Source organism: Rattus norvegicus, chromosome 9 (genome assembly GCF_036323735.1).
Source record: "Rattus norvegicus strain BN/NHsdMcwi chromosome 9, GRCr8, whole genome shotgun sequence".
NCBI classification, from domain to species: domain Eukaryota; kingdom Metazoa; phylum Chordata; class Mammalia; order Rodentia; family Muridae; genus Rattus; species Rattus norvegicus.
Genome location: NC_086027.1, coordinates 101106170 through 101134039, shown reverse-complemented (window position 1 = coordinate 101134039; position 27870 = coordinate 101106170). Strand labels below are relative to the sequence as shown.

Sequence of the window (27870 nt, the reverse complement as noted above, 5' to 3'; positions counted from 1 at the left end):
CCAGGGGAGGGTACATCTAACCGAGTTAGTTTGACAGCTGCTAGAACAAAAGGATGCCAGCCACCAGGGCAAGAACTTGGAATGGCTGCAGCTCTTATACATAGTTTCTCTTAGTCAAGGCACCTGTAACTGAAATCTTCCTCATCTACTCAGAATCAGTAAAAAGATACAGTTACAGGAAGCCTTGAATCAGGAGGCCATTACAGCTGTGTGTATCAAAGCCCCCAACTGGAAATGAATCAGGTGTCCATCACCAGCAGGTAAAGAAACAGAATGTCTATGGTGCAGTCATGCAGGTGAGGACAGTTAGGCACAGGTGCATGGGAAGATCCAAGGTGCTGGGCAGACTCTCATCAGAAAATGTGTGTGGTCCATGGGTGACTCAGCTGACCTATAGGATCAGATGTAGGGGATCTTCCACTGGGTGACTCCTGAGTCCATCCTCAGGCAAAAACCATTTGTATACCTCAGTATCTGCCTCTTGGGAGATCAAACCAAGATAGATCTGCTCTCTGGACAAAGACCAGGCTGTAAGTGACCATGTGGCCCTGGGCATTCTGGGGCTTGGATTGTCCAGTCTCCTCTCCAAGAGCCCCTCCCCGCTCTGCTCCAGGTCCCCTTATGGCACTGATTACAGCTTTGTGTCCCTCAAGACTGTCTCCTCTGGTCACCAGGAACCACTGGGCAGCAGCCTCTTTTGGCTCAAGAACCTAGCCCAGAGCACAGCTGTGACCAGCTGTACCAGGGATATAGACATAGCTAGGTCAGCCATTCTCTGCCGGGAGGTGCATTCATTCCTGCTGATAACCTGAAAAGAGGGGCTCTAGCCTTGGTAAGGGGCACTCTCCAGCCGTCCTCTCTGGGGCTCTGAATATGGCTACCCAATATGCTCCAGCTAGTGAGTGTGCTAGACAACTGGACCAGAAGTGAGGTGTGTTGGGGGGAACTGGGGCTCAGTTCAGTTCAGGTGAAAATGAAACTTCAGGGTTAAGGGTAGAGGATGGCGGGGTGGGAGTTTTCATGGTCATGAGCTCAGGTTCTGGTCATGTGTCTGTGGGTGTCTTGTCTTTATGAGTGGGTTTTTTTGTAGATTCACTTGAAGATAGCATTATGAGAGTGTTTTGTATGTGTCAGGGTGAGTGATCTGGAAATCAATGACGGTATCCTTGGCCCTGGGAAAAGATCTGTGTACAGGCTCTAGGGTAAGGGGTTCTTTTCAAAAGGCCACACTGGGGCTGTGTAGGCAGCGGAGGGGTCCCAGGCTCCTCTTCCACACCCAGCCGCACACGGTCATAGATGTCTGGCAAGTACTTTATTGAATATTCCCGAAGTCCAGTGGCCTGCAGAATGCAGCTTCATCGGAAGGTGATTAGCATCATGTGACCACAGGGCTCCATCTGTGGGGAGAGGGGCAGCTTCGCCCTGACCCTTCCCGCCTGGTTACATCGGCAGCCTTTGCTGGCTGGAGGGCTTGCACAGTCTTCTCGTTCCTGCTATATTCCCAGCCCCTCCAGGAGGGCACAGTCTGGTGAGACGATGCTCACAATTTATTCTTAGGACAATGTTGCAGGGCCTCCCTCAGGGCCTCCGCTACACGGTCCGCATTCTCTGTGGTGGCGTTGTAGCCCAGGAGGCCAATCCGCAGCACCTGGTAGGGATGGAACAGGCAGAGGTCAGCCTGTCTGCAGCCTCTGGTTAGGTGGGTGATTTCATCACATGGGATCAGCATCCAACTGGTATGCAGAAGGGAAGTGGCCTCATGCATGCCACACAGGAACCAGAGCCAGCCCTCCCCACTGTACCCAAAGCATAGAGTTCAGGGGTACAGCCAGGGAGGGTCACTCAGCACTCAGAGTGGACCTGGTAAAGCTGATGTGCGACCCCCCTACCGTGGTGGAGAAGGCTGAGGCTATTCTACTTGAAGCGATCATGCTGTCTTGGCCCTGCAGTGACCCCACACAGTGGGCTTGTGCAACAGGACTGACTCATGTCTAGTGCCTCTGGTTACAAAGCCCCGCCTTTCCAGAAGCCTCCTCACCTTATCCTCAGAGGGCCCAAGACCACCAGAGATTTCAATGTTGAAGTGGTCCAGCACGTAGCTGACGATGTCCCTCCAGTTGTAGCCGGCAGGCACGGTCACGGTGGTGATTGTAGGTAGCCGGATTTCCTGCAAGAAGTGCCAGGTTTAGCCATACAGACTGGGGTTCTTCCTAGCCTCCAGGGACACTCATATCTACTAGGGTGGTGCTCAGGCTGCTGGGCCTGTGCTGGCTTTTAGAGTATAGGAAAAGGGCCAGAGGAAAATGGCTTGCCAGTAAGCTTTGGCTGCCACAGGACGCCCATGGCAGAATAGGAGTCATTTAGAGATTGCCAAGGGCCTAAAGAGATTGCCCCCACCTCTACCCCTCCACCCCCCAACCACCATCGCCACTTCAGGAAGCTCACATCCCTCTGAAACATGATGTTTGGTCTCACCAATAGACCACAGCCTCACCCTCCCCACTGGACTGGAGCCTGGATCAGGCAATCAACACCAGTCTCCCACGGGCTCCTCACCGGGTCCTTCACAAAGAACTTTAAGCCCAACTCCCGCAGGCACTTGTGCAGATGTGCTGTAGCCTCCCTGTGACGCCGCCAGGAATTCTCCAGGCCCTACGGGGAAAAAAGGTGGCCATGACAGCTGGCAGGTGCGAACCCCTCTATTGCCTAGATGTACTGGGCAACTTCTTCTGGAACCCCAGACTCTGAGGAGACAAGAGTCTATGCTGGGCTGGCTAGAGGAAAGAGGATATTTCCTGGGTCTGGGAGGGAGAGGAGTGGGTCTTGGTCTCCTATGGGCACCCAGTGGGCCCTGGGAAGACAGGCAGGACACATTTCAAAGGGCAGGTTGCCACTCGAGGAAGCTGGTCTTGCTGGCCACGTGGGTTTGGTGTGATCAGAGTCAGTCCCATTCCTTCTGACCCTGGACGTGAGGAAATATGCTATGGGACCTCTAGGACGAGTCCTTCCTACTCTGACCTGCACAATCACTCCCAGGTCATGTTTTGCCCACCAGTAACTGCTTCTCACTGGCCACTAGATCTCACCATCTTCTTAGCACACTGAGCTGACCTCTTGCCCAATACCCTTCCCTCTTGCATTTCAGGGTCTCTATATGTAGCTCAGGCTAGCCACAAACTCCCGATCTTGCATCATACTTGGCTACCACCATGGCTTCTTACTTTTTCCTACCAGCTTACACCTAGGTTTTGCTCCACAGGGGTGTATCCCCGGCTCAGAGTCCTAGCCAGGGTGTAGGTGACTGTCTAAATCATGGCTCACTTCACCTCTAACCCAGTCCTCATGCAGCAACTTGATGAGTGGTCCTAAGAATTCGAACATGTTAGCCAGAGCCCAGGGCTCTTCCTGGCTCCCATGGCTAGCAGTGGTCTGTGAGAGACAATAGGACTCAGAGGGAGGTGGCCAGGTTAGCTTTGGTTATTTTTTTTTTCTGCTCTGTGACCTATGTGACCAACTGGGCCTGTAGCCACACTTCACTTCCATTTCCTGAGGATGGATTTTGTGCTCAACGTAACCGTTGACCCAGTTGGCCTGGGACCTGCACATGCCTGCCGAGTGCCAACCCCTTCTCTGGTGAGAACTGCAGTGGCCAGGTGTGTCCCAAGGACTCATGTGGAAACTATCTTGGCTAACAACACAGGAGTGTCTGTCAGTGACGTTTATAATGAAACCCAAGGTAGCTGAGCATGGTGGTTCATGCTTATAATCCCAGAACATGGGAGGTAGATGCAGGATAATTGGCAATTCAAGGCTAGCCTAGAACTAAGTTTGAGGCTAGCCTGGGCTACATGAGACTTTAGCTTTTTTTTTTTTTTCTTGCTCCATCTGGCCCATGTGAAATCTTCAGACTTGTTATAATGGAGTAAATATAACCTCTGACCTTGAAGTTAGATTTCCCAGCTTCTAGAAATTATCAGCCAAATAAATTTAACTATAGGGTATTCTGCCTGTGGTACAAACAGACTAAGACAGCCCTTCATCTGCCAACTGCTTGCTGTATGCGCTCCATCCCCGAGCCCCTCTCACCATGCCTACCTCTCTCAGAGCCCCCACTCAGTTCCAAGGAGCCTCTCCCTTCCGACCTCCACTATGATCTGCTGAGTAACTGAAGGGTCAGACCAGAGTGTGCCTACATCTGTCCTGGGCTCTGTCTTCCCAGTCTGCCCCTAGCCAGTGCTCCAGCTTCCTCTTTGAAGAAGCCAGTCCTTCCCTGTCTCCCCCACCCCTGAAGAGGCCCTCCAGATTCCTAGCTACACCATAGCTTCTCCTACTCCAAGCCTGGGTCTGTTGGCACACAGATTCACTGCTGTCTTCCCTCTTATCTCCTTTCTCCAGGGGAACCTGAGGGAGTCACGGGAGAGGAAGGATCTGGCAGTGTACCCAGTCTGAGGGCCCCCTTCTCTTCCCTCTCCACTTGTTTTTCTTTTTCCCATTAGGGGGAAGTCCCTGCTGTTACCTGCTCTGAAATGAGTGCTAGGCTCTCCCTCAGGCAGTATAAGCTGATGACAGGCAACGTATGATGAATTCTGGGGAATAGAAAAGAACCTGCTTCAGTGTCATGGCAGGGACTGGACCAGGAGCCGATTGTCCCACTCTGACAGCTCAGTCTCTGTTGCAGGAGCCAACCATTTCCCAGGAACACATCCTGCTTCAGAGTCACAGAGCCAGGAATGCCAGGAAAGGAAGGCCCGCACAAGGCTTGGCAACACATAGGGAAGGAAAAAAGAAGAACACAGTTGACTGCCATCTTCCCACGAGGAGCCCATGTTCTTGTGAAGCCAGCACTGGACACTTTCTCCCCAATAGTCTATAGCATCATTCCGATACCCTGTCTTGGTTTTGTACAAGACCTCTCACAATTATGACTGAGGTGGCCTATGGAACCTCTGGTTAAGCTTCCAAGAGAGGTAAACTGAGGCCTGGAGTGGGAAGATAGTGTCAGGTACAAAAAAAATGGAGGATAAGGATTATGGAAATGGTAGTGGGGTGTTTTTTTAGGTCAGCCTCTGGGCCAGATGACAAGTGAGGCCTGAATTTAGTGGCTAGCTAGCACAAGAGTCCTCAATTAGAGCACAGGGGCTCAAAGGCCTGGAATACAGAACTTGACATGCATGGTTGATAAGAGGCCAGGTTAGGGATGGATAGTCACCCCACCACCCTCATACCTGGGCTGCCCAATACTCACACTCTGGTCTTGCCCTCACAGCCCCACAACTTGGACAAATAAGTGATGTCTGTGTAGAAGGAGACTGGCTTTGTCTTCCGGGAGTAGACTTTGGATCTGGATAAGAGAAGCCAGTGTGAGTTGAGTACCTGCCTTTGGCTTTTGGGCTCTCCTGTGTCACAGATGTGGGGTATAGAGGCAGATAGCCTATTATGGAACCTTGTGAGTTCATGGGACCTTGTGAGTCTAGGAGGGACCTGAGCTCCTCAGACTGTCTGACCCTCTGAGGTCCCCATGACTGTGACTGTCGAGTGGGTACTTAGAACCAGTATTCCACCACTCTTGGTCTCTTCGTTTCTCCCACCTCCAGCCACAGATCTGTCCTGCCTCCTCTGTCAGGGAAACTGCTTTCCCAGGTGAGGTTCTCCAACCCTTCATCCCACCCTTGATCGCCTTCCCCTCTTCCTATACAGCCCTCAGCCCTGTCTGACATGGCAGCCAGGAAGAGTTCCTGACCATACCAAAATCGACCCGCTTGGGTCGGGACTCAAAAGCTGGTGTCAGGCTGCCGGTCATTACCCACTGAGGTCTCTCTTTCATGACTTTGTCTCTCCCTCCAATCCCCATTCTCTAGGCTCAGGATCTAGATACCAGGATCCCCAGTTGATGGTGGGACTAGAGTGGGGGGTGGCTTGTGCCTGTCTCTGGCAGCTCCCATGCCAACTCCAGGAAGCCGAGTCGAGGTTGAAGGGTGGGAACTGGGCTCCAAGCATCCAGACGCATTGGATCACCCCTTAGAGTGACCTCCAGAACCTCCAGAGTGCTAGCCTCTGATCGTCTCCACAGCCCAGGCCCTGGCATGCGTCCTCCCCATTATCCTGTGAAACATCTGCAGAGCATATCTTGACTTTTAGGACATCCCAGCAGAGAGAGCAGGGAAGAGTTTCGACATAAAGACTTTGCCTCCCTCCCTCTCAGGTCCAGCCATGCCCCCATTGGAATCCCTTATCCCAAAGTGAGGTGCAGACCCCTTACTTGGCCTTGTCGTTGAAGGAGATGAGGGAGATCCCTGGTGGGGCATTCAGGACCTTCTGAGAGCCAGAGTACAAGATGTCGATGCCTAGGGTGGAGATGGGAAAGGGGTGTCTGAGATCCCACAGAAGAATTCGACAAATAGGTATGTTTGTCCGGTCTGTACCATGCTCTGCGACTGGTGGACCAAGATTTCACTGGTATGTGGAAACCAGGAGGGGTACAGGAGAAACCTGGCTTCCGATAACAGCCCTGTTTTGTCATACTTATGACCTTAGCATGGCCTGTCTAATCTCTGTGAACAGTCAAACAGCATGGTATCTGCGGGGTGTCCCTGACGTCTGCAGCACTGGACTCACTGCATCTGATGCACAAGCCCAGCCCTTCCTGTACTGTCTGCTCCTACTGCAGCAGGAGAGCCTCCTAACCCCCCATACCTGCAGTAGCAGCTGCCGCCTGATGCACCCCGACGCCCTGTCTCACGGTCTGGCCGAACTCAGGCTGTTGTCCCAGTGATATGGTATGTGAGTGATGTGTCCCCAAGGGGTGATGCATTGAAAAGTTGGTCCTTAGTGTGGAATGGGAGGGTTGGGACCTCTGAGAGGCAGGGCCTATCGGGATGTTATTGGGTCACTGACTATCCGCAGGAATTGACCCTGCCTAGTTCTCAGAAAGGCTGTTAGGAAAGAGCGTGCCTTTCCCTCCCTGGTCTCTGACTCCTCACCCTGTGATTTCTTCCTCTTGCCTTACTCCCACTATGTTGCTAACCTCTATGAGGCGATGCAGCCAGGACCTGTGCCAGAGACCCTGCCATGCTGTTCAGACTTTCTGGCTAGCACACTACAAGCTACATAACCTCTTTTGCCAGAGCCTGTGGAGACAGGGCCATAAACCTAGTTATGGTCTGGTGGTGGGACTGCAAGAACTGAGTCTTCTGTAGCCTTGGAGTTTGCCAGTGTGTGTGAGACTGGAATATGGGGTGTCTAAGGCATGCTCTTACCTTGTTGGTCCATGTAGATAGGGACTCCGCCCAATGATGCCACCGAGTCCACCAGGAGTAGGCACTGATACCTAGAGGAATCATGAGTATGGGGGCAGCACAGTGGAGCAGAAGGGATCATGGGAGTTCAGATTTCAGCGTGAACTGAGCGTCTGGTGGGGAGCAGGGTGGGGGAAGGGTTTGAAAGTCTTTGAAAGGGCAGCCCAGAAGCAGGGAAGCAGGGAAGGGTCCCTTTCATTTCATGTGTGGGGTTCCCTCCCTGAAGCAGCTCCTTAAAGCCAGAAGCAGCTGCAGCGCTGGCCAGGTCCAGGGGCCTGGCTGGGTGGGTCATGACCCAGATGGCTCTGCTGCTGGACCTCTCAGAGAAAAACGAGGGTCAGCCTAGGCAACCAGGGTTCTGAGTGCCAAGAGCTAGCGTGGGTCCCTACAACCTGGCAGCGCAAAGGCCCGGGCTTCCCTCTTCCCTCTACCAATAGCTACACACTTGGCCACCTGCCACAGACACACAGCCTTCAGAGGCCAGAGTCCAGCTCAAGCAACATCGCGTATGTATGGTCATCCCCTTCTGCCCGGGTTTCCTCCTAGAACCATGTAAGCGCAGTGATAGACAAGGCTTGAGCCAATCCAATTAGGCTTCAAGCACGAACAGGACTCTATTCCGGAGCTCTTTCAGTGGGAGGGGGTGTCCTGCGCATATGGGCTCCACATCGCTGAGGATGCTGTCCCACCATGATAACCCTCTATAGCACTGGCAAGGTCCTCTGCCTGTGGTCAGCTTTACAGACAGTTCTGCTCTCTTACAGAGGGCCTCCCATGTCCTGGAACAGTTCTTGTAAACCCCTGTGTGGGGTTGGGGAAGAAGTAGAGGCAAGGGGACAGGGCACTCTGGATGAGGTGGGAGCAGGCTTTGATATGCACAGGCTGGGCAGCACCAGCCTTTGCCAGTCATGGGACGCCCCCTGGGTCAGTACCACTGTAGTGATATCAGGCTACAGGGTACTGGTCCTATCCCAGCTTCTGGGTCCCCATCAAATAAAATGATGATAATACACACATTCAGCCTGCAGCAAACTCACCCATACCACGTGACAGTGGCAGCTGGGACAGTGCCAGTTGTCACCAGCAGCCCTGCAGCTTCCTGACAACACTGTCCAGACAGGCCGTGTTCTTTGCTCTGCCCTGGTCCTGCCAGGCCAGGCCAGCCTTACCTGTGGCAGAGCTCCCCGAAACCATCCAGGGGCTGCAGCACACCAGTGGATGACTCCCCGTGGGTCAGGAACAGCAACACTGGTTTATGCTGAGCCAGGCCCTGAGAGAACAGAGGTGACAGCTCTGAGCAGGGCTGATGGAGACCTCCCCCTGGGTCAGCCTGCTCCTTACAGAGGGACATCAGTTTGTGGGGGCAGGGCCAGGATCATCCACATGTACCCAGCTCCCTCCATAATTGAGTTGGCCAACTTAGAGATAGGTAGGTGATATGCTCCACCCCTTTTCTGTCAAAGCACGCTGATGGAGGGAACTGAGGGGAAGGCACGGTAAGCAAAGTGGCCAGCATCCTCCCTGCCTTGAAGTCTATAGGTTGGGTCTGGCTTGACCCCATATTGAGGGGCTGGCACCCTAGAGATCATGCTTCGCTGGCCACACACAGCCTGAGGCCTCGCTGGCCCTGCCTGCAGGACTGCATCCCAGACTCCATTTTGTTTTCAGACAGAGGAAGACTTCTTAACTGATCCTGGGTCCAGGAGCCCCTCCCACGGCAGTCCTAGACACCAAGAAGTCAAACCACGGGCCTCAGAATCCCAGCCCAACCCCTCCAGTGATGACCCCGTGTCTCAGCACCTCCTCCACCTCCTGCAGTGTGTAATGTTCTCCAGGCTTCTTGATCATCTGGTGCACACGGGCTCCTGAGGACAGGGACAGAATGGGTCATGAGTTAGACATGGTGTGGGGGAGGGGAAGGACCGAAGGAGCTGAAGGGGATTGCAACCCCATAGGAAGAACAATATCAACTAACCAGACCACCCCATTCTGAACTCCCAGGGACTAAATCACCAGCCAAAGAGTACACATGGAGGGACCCATGGCTCCAGATACATATGTAGCAGAGGATGGCATTGTCGGGCATCAGTGGGAGGGGAGGCACTTGGTTCTGTGTAGGCTTGATGTCCCAGTGTAAGGGGATGCTAGATCCGTGAGGCAGGAGTGGGTGGTGGATAGGGGAGCACCCTCATAGAGGCAAAGGGGAGGGGTGATGGGATGGAGAGGTTGAGGAGGGACATTTGAAATGTAAATAAATAATATAGCCAATAAAATACGTAACATGCATGCACACACACACACATGCACAGACACGCGCGCGTGCACACACATACACGCTCACACACACACATACACACACACACACACACACACACAGTGTAGGGGACCCCACTCATGCTGGCTCCCACATGGCTATACCATAGGTGAAGTGGGGCATGCTCTGTGAGGCCTGCTTTTCCCACAGATACAGCACTGTCCAGGCCTCCAGGGCTTTGAGTCCAGAGCTTCGAGGGCAATGGGGGGTGGGGGGGTGTCCCTCCTCAGGCTGAGGAGGCTCTTGGTGGCCTTATCACACAAATAGTATCTATGCGAGGTGACTTTGAGCACCGCAGGCCATATGGGATCCTACCTAACCCTAGTGCCGTTCACAGATATCCCATGTCACCTGAAGGTTGGATAAAGGGGGAGAAGATGAGCAGGCCTTGACCTGTGGATCTAGGAACACCAGGACCCAAGTGCCTGCCCATCCTGACTCTTGTCTCCGAGTCCCATGCTACATGAACCTGCTCACAATCAGAGTCCTAGCAGGGGACAAACCTGAACCACCAAGTCTCAGTGAAGGGCAAAGAGTAGCTTTCCTAGATCTCAGGGCCTGGGTGACTGGTGTCCATCAACCGTGTGGCCATGAGCTTGTGAGCCTTGTGGGCCATTCGCAAATGCCAGAGTCTCCCAGAAGTCTAGGCGTGTGCCTACCCTCTTCCTTCTCAGACTATGGAGAAAGGACTGTTTCTAGGTCCACAATCTACAGATGGCCAGATTTGGGGAGAGAATGAACTTCTGAAATTCCAATCTTCCTGAAGACCCCAGAGAGCTGCTGGGGCTCAGATCAGGGTCTTCCCCGTAACACCTCTTCTATACATTCCAGAAATCATCTTGTCTAACTGGACAAAGCCAGTCTGCTAAGGCTGGGAGAATGCCTCGGTGCCTGCCTGGAGGAGGCAGCATCTGAGGGAGGCGGAGGAACAGGCAGGCCAGGACCTCATCTGGTGGAGATACCTTCAGGATTCCCCCGGGAGGCCTCTGGAGGAATAACCGAGGTCACAGACCACTCTCCCTTACCAATCCGCTCAGCGATCTCTGCAGCCCGTATCCCCCAGATGCCATTGGTTCCCACAAGAAAGGAGTCCCCAGGCTCCAGGAGGTTGAACAGGGCAGTCTCCATGGCACAATGTCCTGAGCCGCTGACAACCAGTGTGAGGGGGTTCCTGGTCTGGAACACATACTGGATGCCCTGCTTGATCTCATCCATGATCTAGACAGTGAGCACACAGGTCAGATCCTCTCCTCTGCCTGCTACCCAGTGATCACCACCCCTCCTGCCACCAAGGCCTACCTGAAACATCTCTTTTTGCATGTGGCCAATCATCCTCAGACTTCCAGCTGCTAGCACACGAGGAGCCAGGTTGGAGGGTCCCGGACCCAACAGGAGCCTCTTAGGAATTGACAGGGGCTTGCTCAGGGCCTCTGGGGGTGGCACCAGCAGCTGGTGCGAGCCCATGTTCCGTACCCAACTTGCTGCCCTGGAGCCCAGCGTCACACTGGCCTTGGCCAACATCCGGAACATTTCCCAGCTAGCTCTGGGCTGAACTCAGAGGCGAGGCCTGGTTGGTGAGTCCCTGTTGCTTGCTCCAGCCCTTTTATTGTCAATTTGACCCTGATCGATGTTTGTCCTTCTGTGAGGGTGGACAGGACAGTTGGAGGTGTGAACCTTCCACAGGGGGAGGGGAGCCTCTGGTGTCCTGTCAAAGAACAGCAGTATGAAGAGCATCACACCCCTCTTCCTGGCTCCCCTCCCAGCCCAGCTGGGGGTCTGAAAGTTTCAAGAGTCAGAGAGCAAGTGCCTGAGGGTTGTAGGACTGATGTACTGCAATCACCCACCTGAGCCCCGGGGTTCCATAGCAGGCAGGATGGGTGTGGCTGTGTTCCAACACAGCTTCATTTATTTGGTGCTGCCTGTACATACAAGGTGTAGGACTACCCTCTGCCTCGTGGGCTAGCCTCTCAGGGGCCTGAAGAGAACTGACCGTCTCTCCCTATCATCCCCAGTCACCAGTAGCTCCTCACATGGGTGGGATTCTCGAGCTCCTGCCCCATTCATGCTGGATATCTGGCTGGCTAGGAAGAAAAACAAAAAAGAGCACATGAAGTTGGGAATGGAAAAGTGGAGAGGGGATAATGAAGAAATTGAAAAGGAGAGGTGAGAGAGAAGTGGGTTTGAGCAAAGCACATTGCATGCATATATGAAATTCCCTGGTAATAAAAAAAAAAGTCATGCCTGAAGTCAGAAAAATCAGTACATAAATCCTCTAAAAAGATTTCAAAGACAAAATGTGACATTTTTTATATGTTGGTTAATTGCAGATATGCCTTTATACTGGTGGACAAGTCTGTCCATTCAATTTCAGCAGTTGGAGAGGAAGAGAAAAGAAAGCAGCTACTTGGAGAATATTTTAACACTCTAACTGCAATCTTTTGTTCCAGTAAAGGTATATCTTTATCAAGAATATGTATGTTGCGTGCACACACACACACCCATATACATGCATGCTTGTGTGTGTATGTGTTCACGCATATGTGCATGCATACTTGTGTGTGTGCATTTTATTTACATTAAAAAAAAAGAGTATGGGGTCCACTATGGCCCAGAGACTGCATTTGCTGTCCCTGGCTTGGCTGATGAACAGGGTCATTTCAGCAAATGGATATGTGTGTGTGGAGACTCCGCCACATCCTCCCTCTCACGCTCACGCTCACACACAGGTCACACTCACAGAACTCACATTCACACACACATCTTACAGAACTCATAAACTCTCACACTCTTACACATGTGCCAACTCACACACCCTGACTCTCACACTCAAGCTTTCACACAGCTCACACCAGCTCGTACACACACACACCAAGTCTAACTTATTCTTACACTCACAGGCTCATGGACTACAGACAATTTGGGCACAAGGATTTCTCATGTCACTCACTGTCAGAAGTCTCTGGAGTCAAGTTCACACTCATAACTATCTTTCTCTTGTGTGTGTGTGTGTGTGTGTGTGTGTGTGTGTGTGTGTGTGTGCGCGTGCGCACTGCGTCACCATTCAGGAAGAATGAATGAAACTCAGGCGTCTAAAGAGGAAAAGCCATCCTAAACTGGGGGCTCTGGGAAGTAAAGAGGCTACAGAACCACCTTCCCTGCTTTAGTGAGGCCCCGCCCCCATATCCCATCATGCAAGTGGGCAGAGTGTGGATGCTAACCTCTGAAGACTAGGTTTGCTGACAGCAGTGGTAATTTCTTCATGGTGCTCAGAAGTCAGGCTGTAGCCTCATAGGACCCGAGGCCCATCTGAAGGCACAACCCTGGACTTTGACAGCTGGGGACCGTGAGGTCACATGCACACAAACACAGCCAGCCAGAAAGCAGTGGTGCCCCAGGGACTCAATCCTAAGCTGGACAGAGCACAGGGTAGAAGGCTGACTGGTCGTCACTTGGGCTGTGGGATTCCAGGTTCACCCTGTGATAGGCCCTTGGGAAAGGCCCAAGCCTTTGCCCAAACTTTCAAGGCCCAGGTCATCTCCTTCCTTCATTCCAAGTGTATTTAAGCCATCACTGCCAAGTCCCACCTGCCTTCTGAGCAGTCCCTACTTCCCCAGGGGCAGCCCCCTCACTGGGCCCGCTTCTGAGTCTCCTCTTTGCTCCAGGACCCCTACCCAGCTCCACCGAGCCCTAATGCCAGGGATTTTCTGGACAATCATCTCTTGCTGGCTCTTTTGGGTTTTGGAAGGCTTTGTCTCTTTCATGTCCTTACGTCTCCCTTTTAGAATGCTTTCCCCTTTCTTGGCTCTGCTCCTGCTTGGAGTCCTGGGAACTGTCCATTACTGCCCATGCACGCATATCTACATGCTTTTGGAAGTCCTCCTTCAGGCCAAAAGCACCTCCCTCCGAGCACATGTGTATGTGTAACACGACACGTTTGCCATCTGTCCCTTCCCTGCAGGACCTCCTCACAAACACTGTGCAGCTCTGCGTGCCCAGGATGGCTCCTGGGAGGTGAAGAAAGTGAAGGGCCACTGTGAGAGGTATGGGTGCAGCCCATCTTGAGCCAGGGAGGTATGCACTTTGCTCAGGGCTGAAGCAGGCTCACCTGTGCGACAGAGCCAGGAGCCAGAGGAGCTGTTGCAACTCCAGGAGGGTGTTGCATAGGCCCTGCACTGATTGGGAGCTGGGGCAATGACAACAGCAAACATCAACTCAGGTAACGACCTTGGTTTCCATGGAGATGAAGATCACCTGGGTCTGGCAGCGCCAACCTCCACGTCAAGCTGGAAGAAGCATCCTGGAGTCGATGTGTCAAATGGGAACCAAAGTGTGTCACAGATGGGCCAAGGCCAGCCATGTGTTCAAGGGTGGGTATGTCAGATCCAGGACAACCTGGTGACTGAGGGGTCCCAGTAGGGTTCTAGCTCTCCAAACAGAGTCCCAAAGGGGGCTCAGCACTTAACACTCCATACCATGATCTGACACAGTAAAGGCAGCTGCTCTGGCCTGTGGGTCCAGAACTCATATGCTAAGGTAGTGTGTTCCCTGACCCTAGAGTGTGCCACATAAGCTCTCACGTCTTCTGCTTCTGTTGTAGGGCCCCTTACTTCTCCTACAGGCTGCCTATTTCTGCCTATGCCTCCAAGAGACACTGTTCTGTGACTTCCAGGCTGGAGTGGCCATTGAGACCAAAGAGTTCATCTCTCTGACAGACAGTATAAATATATATTTGCGATGAACAATATTTAGTTATCAACATACAAAAGAAACCAAAATCCATAATATTCTGTCTTTAGAGTCTTTATTAAGAGATGTATTAGTTTTTCTGATTTAAAGGGAGTGACTTCCACTATTTGAGGATTTTATACACTCGTGAAATGTGTTTTGATCAAACCCACCTCCTTCTCTTCCCTTCGATTTGTCTTTAGCTGGAGGGGAGAACTCCCAGTGTCCACCAGCCATCTGGCCACTGTGCAGCTCCTATGGGGATGGCGGACCGAGTCCAAGCCTCCCTCTTCAGGTCAGGATCTATGTGGCAGAAGTTGGTCTTTGCCAGGTGTCTGTCCCTCAATGCCACCAAGTGGCTCCTAACCAGACCCAATGGCTCCGGGTGCCTATTTTGGTGGGTGGTGACAAGTACCACAGGCCAACGTCCTGACCACCTGTCAAATGTGACAAAGTTTCCTCACCTGTGCCTAGGACTCAGGACACAAGGCACTCAGACATGAAATGCAGATACACATGCCAGTCTCGGGATGGGGGAGATACCAGTGGAAGGCCTAGAATCCAGCTAGAAAAAGGAAACACAGAGCTGGACTTCTCTGAACAGAGGTGTCACATCTTAGGGTATATGTCAGGGGCCCTCGGGTGTGAGACATGGGATGAGTAGGGAGGAGGAGAGGGAGGGGGAAATGATATAAAAACGCTATCATATGTAAAGTTCTGAAAAGATAAGTAAAACAATTTAAAGACGGCTTAAGCCTTTGAAAAAGACTTGAGGTCTATCCTAACCAGTCTCTCATTCTCTTACCCTCCTGTGCTGACTTATACAAGACACATCTGCATCTTCCAGATCCTCATCTGTGTCTCTAGGCAGGGGCGTAGATGCTCTGTCTCAAAGGGTAACTTGGGTCTTGTGGCCCAACAAGTTTGGGGTAGGAACCAAGTCTCCCTCCTGGGCCCCAGCACCCTGAAACAATGCTCACTCCTCATGCCACCCCTGTCAGCTTGATGGGCAAGGAGTAGGGGTCCTCCTTGGGAATTTGGGTACAACCCTAAAACTCAGAAAGCTCGGGATCTGGAATATCAGGGGTTTTCCAGGAGCCCATCAGTGTTCCTCTCCCTGCCCTGTTGGTCCAGGCATGTTTTCATGGGCGTGACATAACCTACCTGGGTCTCTAGAACAGGAATCCTCAACTCTATCCTCAAAACCCTCCCAAATCCCCCACCCCAGGGACTGCAGAAGGAGGCTCCTTGCGAGCTTGGAGAGACTGAGGCCTGGCCTCCTGGAGGTGGCGGTGATAACTCAGAAATCTGTTGAGGCAGCCACAGCCTAGGACAGTTACAGGCACGAAAGTGAATGAAGCAGGTAAGACACAGGCCTAGAGGCTCTGGAGATAGGCCTGCAGACACCTTGATCTCGGACAGCTTGGGCATTTGTCATCACAGTCATGGCAGGAGAGGGGACATTAGTCATCTCTAAAGCCTGGCTCACCTAAGGTTCTGTCACCAATACCTGTAGGCACCAAACTCCAAAGTGCACGGCTGCTCACGTCCTAAGTGTCCATACCAGCCTCCGCCCCACCCGGGCCCTCAGGCCTCAATGGCTGCTCTCTCTATGGCTTCACTACCTCATTTTGACTCCACTACTCCTCTGAGGGGCATCACCGTCTCTTTCCCAGCCTCGCACTGTTCTTTTCCTTGGTAAACCCCCAAAGACTTTCGAAACTTTGGAGTAGGGAACACACAGGGGAAGGGACAATTCCTTATTCAAACCCTCATTAAACCACAGACTCCTGAGTGCTCTGTCAATATCAAACCACGGCAAGAATTTACAATGCCTTATGGCTGCCTGCCAGTCAAGGGCAGGCTGAGTAAGCAGGCAGGTGCTCTGCCACGCCCAGGCTTGCCTCAGGAGCAGTTCCCTCCTCCCCCGGTTTCTACAGAAAGGTCTCGAAACTTTCTGAGGCTGTGGAGGCTTCTAATTCTGAGAACCAGGCCCTACAGTCTTCCTATGCCTCACCATTTGGAGCATTTAGAGACATTGTCCAACAGGCAGAGAATCAGGTCCACTGTCTTAACTTGCACTGGGATCTACATGGTGTGTGTGTGTGTGTGTGTGTGTGCGCGCGCGCGAGTGCGCGCGAGTGTGTGGTGGGGGATCAGGAAGTGGGTGCTGTCCACCAGTATCTGAAGGATTCTGGAAGATTGACAGATAAACTCAAAAGAAGATGCTGGGAACCCATTGCCATCTGGGTTCTCTGGCCTCTCCTGGGATCTCCTGACATTTCTTTGGGTCTTCTGGCCTTCCATACATTCTCCTGACCTTCCCTGGACTCTGCAAACTTCTCTAAGATCCTGTGGTCTCCTAGGAGATTTCTCTGACCCTCCCTTACTCTCACTGGCCTTTCCTGGGATCCCCTCAGATTCTGTTGAAACTTCCTTACCCCCTGTTCTCCCTTGGTCTTCCTCGGGACTCTCTGACTTTCCTTGGGTTCTCCTGGGATGCTTTTGACCCTCCCTGATTCTCCTGGTCTCTCCCAACCTTTCCTGGAATCTTCTGACTGCCCACAGGCTCTTCTGGGCTCTCTTGGGTTTCTCTTATGATTCCTTACCCCTCTTTTGAGTTCCACTAATCCTCCAAGGCTCCCTTGGTCTTAATGTCTCTTGCCTCTTCGACTTGAACTTTGTACCTTTCCTTGTAATAAGCCACAGCTGTGAGTGAATCGTTCTAGTAAATTAAAAAGGCGTGTGCATCCTGTTCTTACAGCCAAGAAAGCCCCTGAAAGATGCTATGATTCTGTGTCAGAAGACAATGGCCTCAACATAGCAGGCACCTGCCTGGCACCCAAGTCAGTGGTGGCCCTGAGAAGCCCAGAGTGCCCAGTGAAGCGGCACAAGATAGGAGATCTCAGAGGGATTCTCTGGGGTAGGGGATCCTGAGGTTCAGAAAGCTTGTACCGGAACACAACATCCACAAGACGTTATCAACCAGGATGATTACTGTGTGCGCCCATGGAAACAGCGACACCCAGTGGCTCAGCTTTTCCAGGCTTGTGGTGAAGCTGAGGGACAGACAGAGAGGGATCCAGGACAAGTTAAAGTCCCGTAGAAACATGGTCTGTCATCCATCAATGGTTTAATTCATAGGTTATGTCAGAACCTCTCAAGGACTGGGTCTACTAGTGAAGGCAATTCCTTAACCCTCAGGCGTTAGTGGGGTTGGGGTACTTTCAACCCATAACATGGGGGGGGGGTGCACAGAAAGGTCTAAAGAGGACCTGCATCGGGGTTGGGGATTTAGCTCAGTGGTAGAGCGCTTGCCTAGCAAGCGCAAGGCCCTGGGTTCGGTCCCCAGCTCCGGAAAAAAAAAAAAGAGGACCTGCATCTAAACAGGGCCTTGGCTATGACATATGGGCATAGACCCTGCAATCGGCTTGTGAGACTGCAACTTAGGAAGCTGGACACGGACCTTCTGCGTAAGGAATTCCGAGCCTAGCAGCAGTGGCCTCTGGCAGGCATAGTCTGTGAGCATACAGATGTGTGAGACTGTGACGTGGCTCCCACAGGACAGAGCAGGGAGTCTCACCTCACATTGACCCAGCTGGACCAGGGCTTGGCAAACAAAGCATCCAGAGCAGAGTAAGTGGGGCAGAGGGGCAGTTCCATGGACTTCACCGCTGGTGGGTGGAGCAGCCTCTGCAGAGGCACAGAGAAGGTTGACACATGGGCAGCAGGCCGTGCTGTAAGCCAGGAGTACACCCTGATACTGAGGATTGTCAAGAGCAATGGGCAGAGTGGAAAGAGTCTGCAAGGGCTTGTGCCTCCAGCAGAGTCACTCAGAGGAGTCCAGGTGGCTTTGGTGACTTCAAAGCCCTGGTGGTGGTCATGTCTGTGGGGTCCAGATGTTTCCTGCCCCTTGATGACAAGGCTATGCTGCAGGCCTATTTGTCCAGTCAACCCAACTCTCTCAGAGCCCTCTGACTCTGTGGTCCTCAGAGAATCCAGAAGGAACTTTCTACAATGAGAGTCATCCCCCAGGCCTACCTGGCTATTGGTCTAGTGCCCACAGAGCAGGCAGACCCTATGGGTGCGGCTCCTATGGCCCCAGATACACCCTTCCGGCTAACCCTGCAGCATGACTGAAGCCCAGCCCTTCACTGGCACTCTAGGTAGACTCCGGGCACCACATAGGGTGCCCACTCACCCTTCCTAATGCTGTGACCCTTTAATACAGTTCCTCATGTTGTGGTGACCCCCAACCATGAAATTATGTTATGGCTACTTCATAACTATGGTTTTGATACTGTTTTGAGTCACAGTGTAAATATATGACATATAGGGTATCTGATATGCAACCCCTGTTGACACGCAGGTTGAGAATCACTGATTAGACAATGTTTGGGTGTCTCCTTATTCCACAGTTGGGAAAAGGAGGGCTCTCTCCCCTATATCAGGACTTGGGTTGGCCCTGTGGGAAGTGGATCAAGTCTCTAAGAGAGACATTAGGTGGGACCTCCCTCAGACCAGCCCACCTGGCACACACACACACACACACACACACACACACACACACACACACCGTGCCTTCTGTCAGACCATTGTCAGCCTTTGATCTGAGACACCAATCATCCACTGTTACAAACACCACTTAGTTGGTCTACCATCTACCCTGTCAGCAGCCTCACAACCCCTTGCTGTCTTGCCATCTTTGTTTTTCTCCTCATGACACCTCTTCTAGGTTTTATTTAACTTTCTTTGCTGGGGAGTTTGTGATAAACCCTAAACATTATTTCAGGGTGCATCCCAAAACAAGGAAAGTTCTTACAGGCCCTTTCTGGGGTCATCATCAGTTTCATAAACCTGAACATAATTACTTTAGGTCATCAAAATGTCTATCCACAGACATATTTTTCTAACTATCTACAAAGTACCTTTTGAAACCTGGGCTGATAGAATCAGAATTCAAATAAGGGTGGGCTGTGTTACTAGGTTATCTCTTCAGCTGTGCAACATAGGGAAGCTTCTCTGTTCTAATGGGGGTTCAGGTCAGCAAGTGTCTTGAGAGCTCAGGGTGGGACTGGCCTTTGCATTTATAGATGTGCTAGGGGGTCAGAGCTCTGGTCAGCAGGCTCCCACTGTAATGCTTGCTTTCCCTTAAGTCAGCAGTTCTCAACTTGTGGGTTGAGACCCCTTTGGTGGGCATGGGGGGGGGAGTGTCTAACGACCTTTTCACAGGGTTAGGGTTATCACCTATGGCCGCCAGCAAACACAGATATTTACATTACAATTCATAACAATAGAAACATGGCAGTCATGAAGTAGCAGTGAAAATAACTTTATGGTTGGGGATCACCACAACATGAGGAACTGTATTAAAGGGTCAAAGCATTAGGAAGATTGAGAACCACTGCCTTAAGTCTTTGTTCTTTTCCTATTGCTGTTTGAAAATATTCTGACAAGAGTCATTTAAGGGCAAAGGGGCTTATTTCAGTTCTTAATTCAAGTACAGTCCATAGTTGTGGGAAAATCACAGTAGTTAGAACTTGAGGCATCGAGTCAGATGGTGCGGTCAGGAAGCAGAGACCAATGGATAGAGTCACACTGCTGCTCAGCTCCTCACTCTACTTACACTGCTAGGTCTATTCAGGAAATGGCTTGTCTTTCTACCCCAACCAATGCAGTCAAGATATATCTTGGGGGAGGGGCATATCTTGATTAGGTTGAGATGCTAAGATCTGCCCACTGAGGGTGGCATCATTCCCTGAGCTAATTCCTAGACTGAAAATAAAGAAGAAAGAGAACTGTACTCCTGAATTCTTCTCTCTTGGCTCTTTGACTGCGATTGTGCTATGACCAGCTGCATCAGGTTCCTGACTCTGTCTTTTTCTCTCATGATGGACTGTAACCTTAAACTGTAAGTTAAATGAACCCACTCTCAAAAGTAAGAAACGGGGATTGGGGATTTAGCTCAGTGGTAGTGCGCTTGCCTAGCAAGCGCAAGGCCCTGGGTTCGGTCCCCAGCTCCAAAAAAAAAAAAGAAAAAAAAAAGTAAGAAACATCTTTTCACCATGGACCTCTTGAAGAAACTGGATCAAAGTGCTATGACTGCCCCTCAATTTGGTCTTACCGTTCACAGTGGGTTCTATAATATTCCTCACCAAAGTTTGCTTGATGTCTCCTGGCTCCCCTCAGCTCAAATGCTTTGTTTGTTTGTTTGTTTGTTTGTTTGAACCATCTCCACATAGCCTGCTTCAGGAAGGCTGACTCTTCCTTTTGCATGTCATCTGCTTCATTGGTGACAAGTGGGGGGTCAGGGGGTGGGATTTCTTTTATCCCTACTTTGCAGTCACAACTAGCTCTTGTGAACTGTGAACAAGATTTCCTGAGGGTGGGGAGTCCTAAGACAAGTTGTCAGATGGTCCCAAGAGTGATGCCTTCCTGGGACAGGGGCCAAGAGTGCCAGTATAAACAGGAGAGAAGACGTGGGCCTGAGGGTTTGGCAGAACTTTTTTTTTTTTTTTTTTTTTTTAGTTCTTTTTTTTTTCGGAGCTGGGGACTGAACCCAGGGCCTTGCGCTTCCTAGGTAAGCACTCTACCACTGAGCTAAATCCCCAGCCCCCAGAACTTTTATAATATGTCTCTTTCTAAACTATGCTTCAGTTCCCCACCAGGGAGAGACACTGAGACATGAGGACTCTGCTTAGGTCAAAGCCTGAGATTTATAAAGTCCTCTGGCCCTGGGGAGGAAGCAGCCCCACTAGGAAGCAATTTACCACAGTGCTTGGGCAACAGCCAGCTCCAGGAAGGGGGCAAGTGTGTGGGAAAGGCTGAGATAATGCTGTTTGTACTCTATCATGCTGCCCTTGGCCCTTGCCTCCAGAGCCAGTCTCCTCTCCCAGAGCCCCTCTCACAACCAGACCCAAACCTCCTGTCTCAGAGATAAAAACCAGAGATGCATCATCATCAAGAGGTTGGGCTTCAAGGCCATAACCCATGCTCTGAGGTCTCAGGACCCAGCAAACCTTTATCTGAGAAGATATCCCTGCATGACTGATAGAAGAACCTCAGGCAAAACATGTTGCCTGCCACAGAGCAGAAACCCAGGAACATTAAGAGGAACCTTGGCTTGGTCCATTTAGAAAGGAATGACCATAAAACCACCATGGGAAGCAGAGTTTTGGCATACTCTAGAACAATCCATGAGTGTACTGTACCCAAGTAGGACCTACTCAACTACACCTCATAGCTTCCAGAGAGAGACCAGGAAACCCAGCACAGGACAGTGACCTTCCCATAGGTATTCTGTGAATGGGTTGGAGGTCAGATAGGGTAGTGGATAATGCTGGCCTGCAGAAGGGACCTCTCCACTAGAGACTTGAGGTTCTGTGTGTGCTATGCCATGGCTTTGACATTGAGTTGGGGTTTCTGATCTTCAAGAGATCAGTTTCCAGTTGAGGTACCCTCCCCCGGAGGACATTTGGACAGTGGGTGGGTGACTGGCCCAACAGGTATTACACAGTGGGATGTATTGCCTGCAGTCTTGATTCTCTTTCCTATCAGATCTCCATATACTCACTTTCACCTCTTTACCCTGGTGTGAAACTGGACAGGCTGCTTGGAGCCCCTCCTATGTACTGGGCTCACATCATGCTGGCCTGAGTCTCTTTCTGTCATCATTCTCACTACAGGCCATGCCTTGGTCTCCAGTGTGTCCCCGACAGACCCTCCCCTGCCTTTCTCCCCTTCACACCTTTGTGATTGCACCTGGGGAGGAGGTAGGAGGCAGAATTGGCCCTGGAAAGCAGGGATCAATGTAACTCGGAGAATGCTTTGTGAACCACAGTCCGCTGCTGCCATGGGCTGGCTGCCCTCAGACATCCTCCTGGGGGAACAAAACAAACAGGAATCGATCCCTCAACTCCTTCCCCCAAGGTCAACTTTTCTTCTGCCAAGAGCTAAGAAAAGACTTGTTCCCAGAGTCTTCTGCAGCTGGTTTGGTTTTTGCAATGTCATCTTCCAACCTGTGAGGTTGGATGGAATCCTTGTGCGGTGTGCACTGGTGGAAGCGGCACCCAGTCCCTCTGATGGAGCTCCAGGGGCTTCCTGGTTTACACATGGACAGACGACCAGGGCTGGAGAGACAGTTCTTCCCAAAGTCAAGAAATATCACCTGGAAATGGGTGGTCTGGGGCTCAGGTATGCCCTTCCTGGCTAGGAGAGGGTGTTCCAGTGTGGGGCTCTAAGGAAAGCCACGTCCTGGCTCTGGTTAGAGTGAGCAGGGACCATAGAAAAGGAGCTTAAATAAGGTGGGGTCAGCAGCTCAGGACCAGCACAACCTTCTACCCGGCAGGTGCTACAAACCAGTCTGACCCGGTGACTGCAAGAAAACCTTATGTGCAATTAGTTTCATGACAGCTGGGCCTGAGGCCCCTCTGACGGAGTCTACAGAGAGACACCAAGCCTGTGGGGCAGGGGCTGCACCCGGCTTGTCCCCCAGCAGCTTTCTTTTCCTGATATAAGGTGAAACAACATGTGTGTATGAGAGAGACCCATTTATTTGTAGTTAGATTTACTCTGTGACTTATTGAATCCCACTGTGGACGTATCTGATCTGCCTTCCACACGTTTATGTTTCAAAACACTTTAAAGGTTTCAAACTCATGAAGCCATTCCCACATTTAGGAAATGTTAAGAATTTCCTCCCCACCCCCACCTCCCATTTTACAGAAACAGCTGTGGGTTGCTGCAGTCACCAGCCAGTGCAGCACTGGCAAGAGGAAAGACAAACGGATCAATGGATAGAGCAAAGTTTCACAAACAGACGCAGCCTGACGGGCGGGCCCTACGAGAGAGTGACGCTGTAAGGGGGAGAGAGGCGTCTTCAGTGAGGGGATCAAGCTTCGTCATGCCGTGTCTGTGGGCCTGTCAGTGTCTGTGTGTCTGACACTGAAGGTGACAGATGAGTTGCCAGAAGATGACACTGAAGGACGTCTTTGCGTCCTCGGAGACCAACGATCTTTTTCAGACACACAAAAGCACTGGTACTAACCATAAAAGGAAAAAGCTGGGCTTCTACCAAAACCATCAGGAGGAGAGAAGAGCCCCAGGCTGGGCTGGCAAGAGGCTTGGCCAAGGTACCTGCCACCAAGCTCCAGGCCTGAGTTCCATCCTCAGGACCCTCATGGTGGAAGAACTGTCTTCTGCGAGTCGTCCTCTGACCTTCACGTGAGTGCTGTAGTGTGCACACACGCAGACACACAGACAGACGTACCAAATAAGTACATAAAATGTAACAAAAATTATTTAGAAACCTCAAGCTGGAAGAAATATTAATAGCCCAAATAATTGGTGAATGCATTCTTTCTAGAATTCCAGTCTTGCAATTCAGTCATTAAAAACAAAAACAACAAAAACAAAAACACAACCACCACCACCACCACCAAATGCCCAGGTGAGGTGGCATGTGTCCTAGTCCTAGCACTCTGAAGGTGGACATGCAAATTTCTGTGAGTTCCAGGTCAGCTATAGTTGCATAGTGAGACCCTGACTCAACAAAACAGAGAGTGGAGGAAGGAAAGAAGGGAAGGGAAGGGAGGGGGAGGGGAGGGGAGGGAATGGAAGAGAAGGGGAGGGAAGGGAAGGGAAGGGGAGGGAATGGAAGAGAAGGGGAGGGAAGGGAAGGGAAGGGAAGGGGAGAGGAAGGAAGGAAAGGGAAGAGAAGGGGAGGGGAGGGAAGGAAAGGGAAGAGAAGGGGAGGGAATGGAAGAGAAGGGGAGGGAAGGGAAGGGAAGGGGAGAGGAAGGAAGGAAAGAGAAGAGAAGGGGAGGGAAGGGAAGAGAAGGGGAGGGAAGGGAGGAAGGACAGGACAAGTGTTCAACCTTCTGTTTGTAATAGGCCAAATCTTGAACATGCCCTTCACAAAAAGAATATTCATGCACAAATGAAAAGATGTTCACGAACAGGTTCTCAGTATTGTTGGTCACAAAAAGTCTTGGTCTTATTAGGAAACACACCTTCTAGAATGGTTTAAGTAACACATACTGGCAAAACCAAATATCAGTGAGAATGTGGGGTGACTGGAACCCTCTAGTGAGGGTGAAACTGCCACAAACACTTGGACCACCCATTGCAGCTCCCTCAGGTCAACTGTGACTGCTACGTCTGTCTACTGCCTGGCATTGTTCACAGCCACCAAAGACTGGAAAAACCCTACAGATCCAATAGAGGAGTGGACCAGCCAGAACTGGCTACCCAGCACGGGGAAGCGGGAAACTGTAGGTACAGCAGCAGGTCTGGGTGAGTCTTAGATGCATGTAGAGAGAAAAATCCAGGCATGCACAGGACTGCCAACAGCATGATCCCATATGAGATTCCACAGCAGGAAGCAGATCACCTCTGGGCCTTGAAGACACTGACTGGGGCCAGGAAAGAGACCTCCTCTTGCTGGGTATTTCAGAGTTGATTAAACTGTACATATTTGAGCTTTCTATATAAAGCCAGAAATAGGCCATAGAATGAGCACTCAACCTCTCTAGGGATGATGTTGAAGGCCATTCAAATTTGAGCATTCAAGACTTTACATTGTTATAGATATGTAAGCAACAGGCTGCAGCATCTGCAGTGAACCATGAAGAAAATGGCTAGTTGATTGTCTCTTCCCCCTACCTTTGCATGGGGTGAACTTATCTGTGAACTGTGTCCGTCTTACTGCAAGCACGTTGTCCATCACCTCACCTGCCTTGCCTTCTGCTGAGGGGCTCGTCAGTGCTGGTTTATCTGGGGACATTCAGTAACACTGCAATGAGTGTCCTGTAGCACACCTCCTCTGTTCTTCCTCTGAAACAGGATCGCTGGGGCTTTGGAAAGCACTAGTGCTAGGACTAGGTCCTTGGTCTTTAGGTGTGTGGGATTCAACCTTGGCCAGAAGCTTGCCAACTGGGCATGGTCAGCTACATAGGGTTTCCATTCCTGCACAAACATCATGATCAAGAAACAAGTTGGGAAAGAGAGGGTTTATTCAGCTTACACTTCCACACTGCTGTTCATCACCAAGAAGTCGGGACTGGAACTCACACAGGAGCTCATCAGCAGGAGCTGATGCAGAGGCCATGGAGGGATGTTACTTACTGGCTTGTTTGCTTTCTCTGGCTTCCTCATTTTGCTTTCTTATAGAACCCATGACTACGAGCCCAGGGATGGCACCACTCACAATGGGCCCAGTAATTGAGAAAATGCCTTACAATTGGATCTCATGAAGGCATTTCCTCAAGGGAGGCTCCTTTCTCTGTGATAACTCCAGCTTGTGTCGAGTTGACACAACCAGTACAATAGGCCATGAGATTGCAGCCCACCACTTTAAAGTTTGCTTAAAATTCTTTTTATTCTTCTTATTATTAGTGTGTATATGTGTGTGTGAGCGCACACGTGCATTTGTGCACTCACGAATGCACATTACACACAGGACGTGTGGAGCTCAGAGGACAACTTGAAGGAGTTGGTTCTCTCCTCCCATTGAGTGTGTGCTGGGCATCAAACTCAGGTCATCAGGCTTGGTGACAAGCACAAAGGTAAGGGCTCACCAGCACAAAACTGGCTCACTTTCTGAGCCATCTTGCCAGCACCTAATTTTTCTTTTGGTTGAGCATCTTTGTGTGCATTTCCTGTTTACTGTGTTTACTGTTCGCTTCCCTGCCTGTCATTCTCCTCCTCACTGCTGCAGCTGCCGATGGTTTTTTCTGGTTCATCTGGTGTCTGGTTACTTACTAATGTCTCCTATTTATTCTCTTGCATTTCCTAAGTGGCAACAATATTCCTCTGAAAATAGTCATCGTGTTTCCTCCCTTCTGGCATTCGGAGCTGGCACCTTCCTGTCTTCACACAGAAAGCAGACACTACAGAAGCACTGAGTGTGGATGGGGGCAGTGGTTAGGATAGCTTAGCTTTGATTTACTCGAAGTCCACCATCAGTCATTTCAGTTCTGTCTGTCCATCCATCACTGCCATATATCTATTGCCTCATACTCATAACAGGCATCTCAGTATTAGAAACTGGCATGCAGTTGATATAGTATGATAATCTGATGTATTCAGGATGTAGCAGTCAAATCAGGGCAATTAGCACTTGTACCTCCTTAAATATTTATTTATGTGAATATATATACATATATATACAGTGTATACATATATACAGTGTATACATATATATATATATACAGTGTATATATACCCACAATATATATACAGAATATATTACATATATTACATATCTCTAGATATCAATATATACACATAACATCAATATATATTAATATCTATATCTATCTAATCTATATGTCTATATCAATATCTATATCTATACATATCTATATATCTATATCTATATCTATACTGGGACTCTGGTCTTCTGGCTCTTTATAAACTATACAACAAATCCTTGTTACCTCTAGCCCCACACTGTGCTGCAGAGCAGAGCAGTAGACCTTACCCTCCCGTCTGTGTTTTGACATCACTCCCAGCCTCTCCTCTCCCCCTCCTCTGGACCTTCACAGCCTCGAGTGGCCACTGCGCTGTGATTTCTATCAAACCTATTTGTTAAGCTTCCACCTGTGAGTGCGAACATGGAGCATTTGATTTTCAGAGACTGACTTGTTGACCAAATACAGCTTCATTTTCAAGCAGTCAGTGCTCTTAACCGCTGAGCCATCTCTCCAGCCCCCCATTTTCTCTTTTAAGTCATACATAGTTAAGGATGACTTTAAACTCCTGACCACCATGCCTGCTTTATGCAGTTCTAGGGTTTGAGCTCAGGACTTGGTGTAGGCCAGACAGACACTCTACCAATGGAGCTTCATGAGTTTCACCTCTGACGCCCCTCCCTTCCCCTTCCCTCCTTCTCTCCCATCCTCTCTTCCTGCCTCCACTGTGTCAAGCTTGGTTGCTATTACCTAGATTGAAATGTGTTCGCCATTCCCAGCCCTCCCTAACTTCTCTGACTGCTTCTGTGTGCTTCCCCTTGCTGCAGGGGCTCTGTCCCTCTAGAATGTGAAGAAGAGCCTCACTTCTATCTATTTCTGAAGGCCTTTCTTGGTTCCTTAAACCCAGTACATTTTTCAACTTCCAAGATGTTGGACTTTGTTTCCCCCTGGCTGTGCTTTTGTTATTACCATGATCTCAGAAAACAGTTACCTACATGGTTTCTTTGTTGACATTTTTGGGGGAGCAGGATTTTAACAGGATTAGTTAAAATGATGTCAGTGCTCTTTGGTTCTAGAGCCGGCCTGTGTCAGAGAATGGCAGCGGGGTGGGGGTGGGGCATGGGGGGGGACTCAGTCACGAGGAGGATAATGCAGAGGTCAGCAGGACTGAGGGGCTCAGTGAGAACGGAAGCCCAGTCACAAGTGCCAGCCCGAAGGGTGAGGAACAAACCCACTGCTGCAGAAGGGGGCTTAGTGTGAGCATTTCCTCTAGGCTCCGCCCCACAGTTACCTAGCAACAGCCAGGTAGAGTCTGGCTTGCTATAAAAGGACTATTTGGTCTCTC

The 27870-nt window shown here is 50.7% G+C and overlaps 1 protein-coding gene across 3 annotated transcripts; it reads right to left on the bottom strand.

Moving 5' to 3' along the window:
- Window positions 1-1293: 1293 nt before the first annotated feature.
- On the bottom strand, window positions 1294-11247 carry Agxt (alanine--glyoxylate aminotransferase). 3 transcript variants are annotated; one of them, NM_030656.2, is made up of 11 exons: window positions 10909-11247; window positions 10635-10827; window positions 9096-9160; window positions 8465-8565; window positions 7257-7327; window positions 6260-6344; window positions 5246-5341; window positions 4517-4586; window positions 2557-2652; window positions 2039-2167; window positions 1294-1648 (listed from the first exon to the last, which is right to left on the bottom strand). In NM_030656.2, exons 1-11 carry the CDS (start codon window positions 11137-11139, stop codon window positions 1541-1543), a joined length of 1245 nt encoding a protein of 414 aa, NP_085914.2. In that variant the 5' UTR covers window positions 11140-11247; the 3' UTR covers window positions 1294-1540. The 3 variants fall into 2 exon arrangements, with proteins under 3 accessions (NP_085914.2, NP_001263635.1, NP_001257588.1); NM_001270659.1 differs by lacking the exons at window positions 7257-7327; window positions 8465-8565; window positions 9096-9160; window positions 10635-10827; window positions 10909-11247 and adding an exon at window positions 6694-6782 and having other exon boundaries at window positions 4517-4605.
- Between the last annotated feature and the right edge of the window lie 16623 nt (window positions 11248-27870).

What these genes read in the sequence shown, in the direction of transcription:
- Agxt (NM_030656.2), bottom strand. Translation starts at nt 11,139, where the DNA reads ATGTTCCGGATGTTGGCCAAGGCCAGTGTGACGCTGGGCTCCAGGGCA. An exon ending in TTCGGGGAGCTCTGCCACAG is followed by an intron (nt 7,328 to 8,464) that starts GTAAGGCTGGCC and finishes TGATTCCTCTAG; the next exon opens with GTATCAGTGCCTACTCCTGG. An exon ending in TATCTACATGGACCAACAAG is followed by an intron (nt 6,345 to 7,256) that starts GTAAGAGCATGC and finishes TCTCCACCCTAG; the next exon opens with GCATCGACATCTTGTACTCT.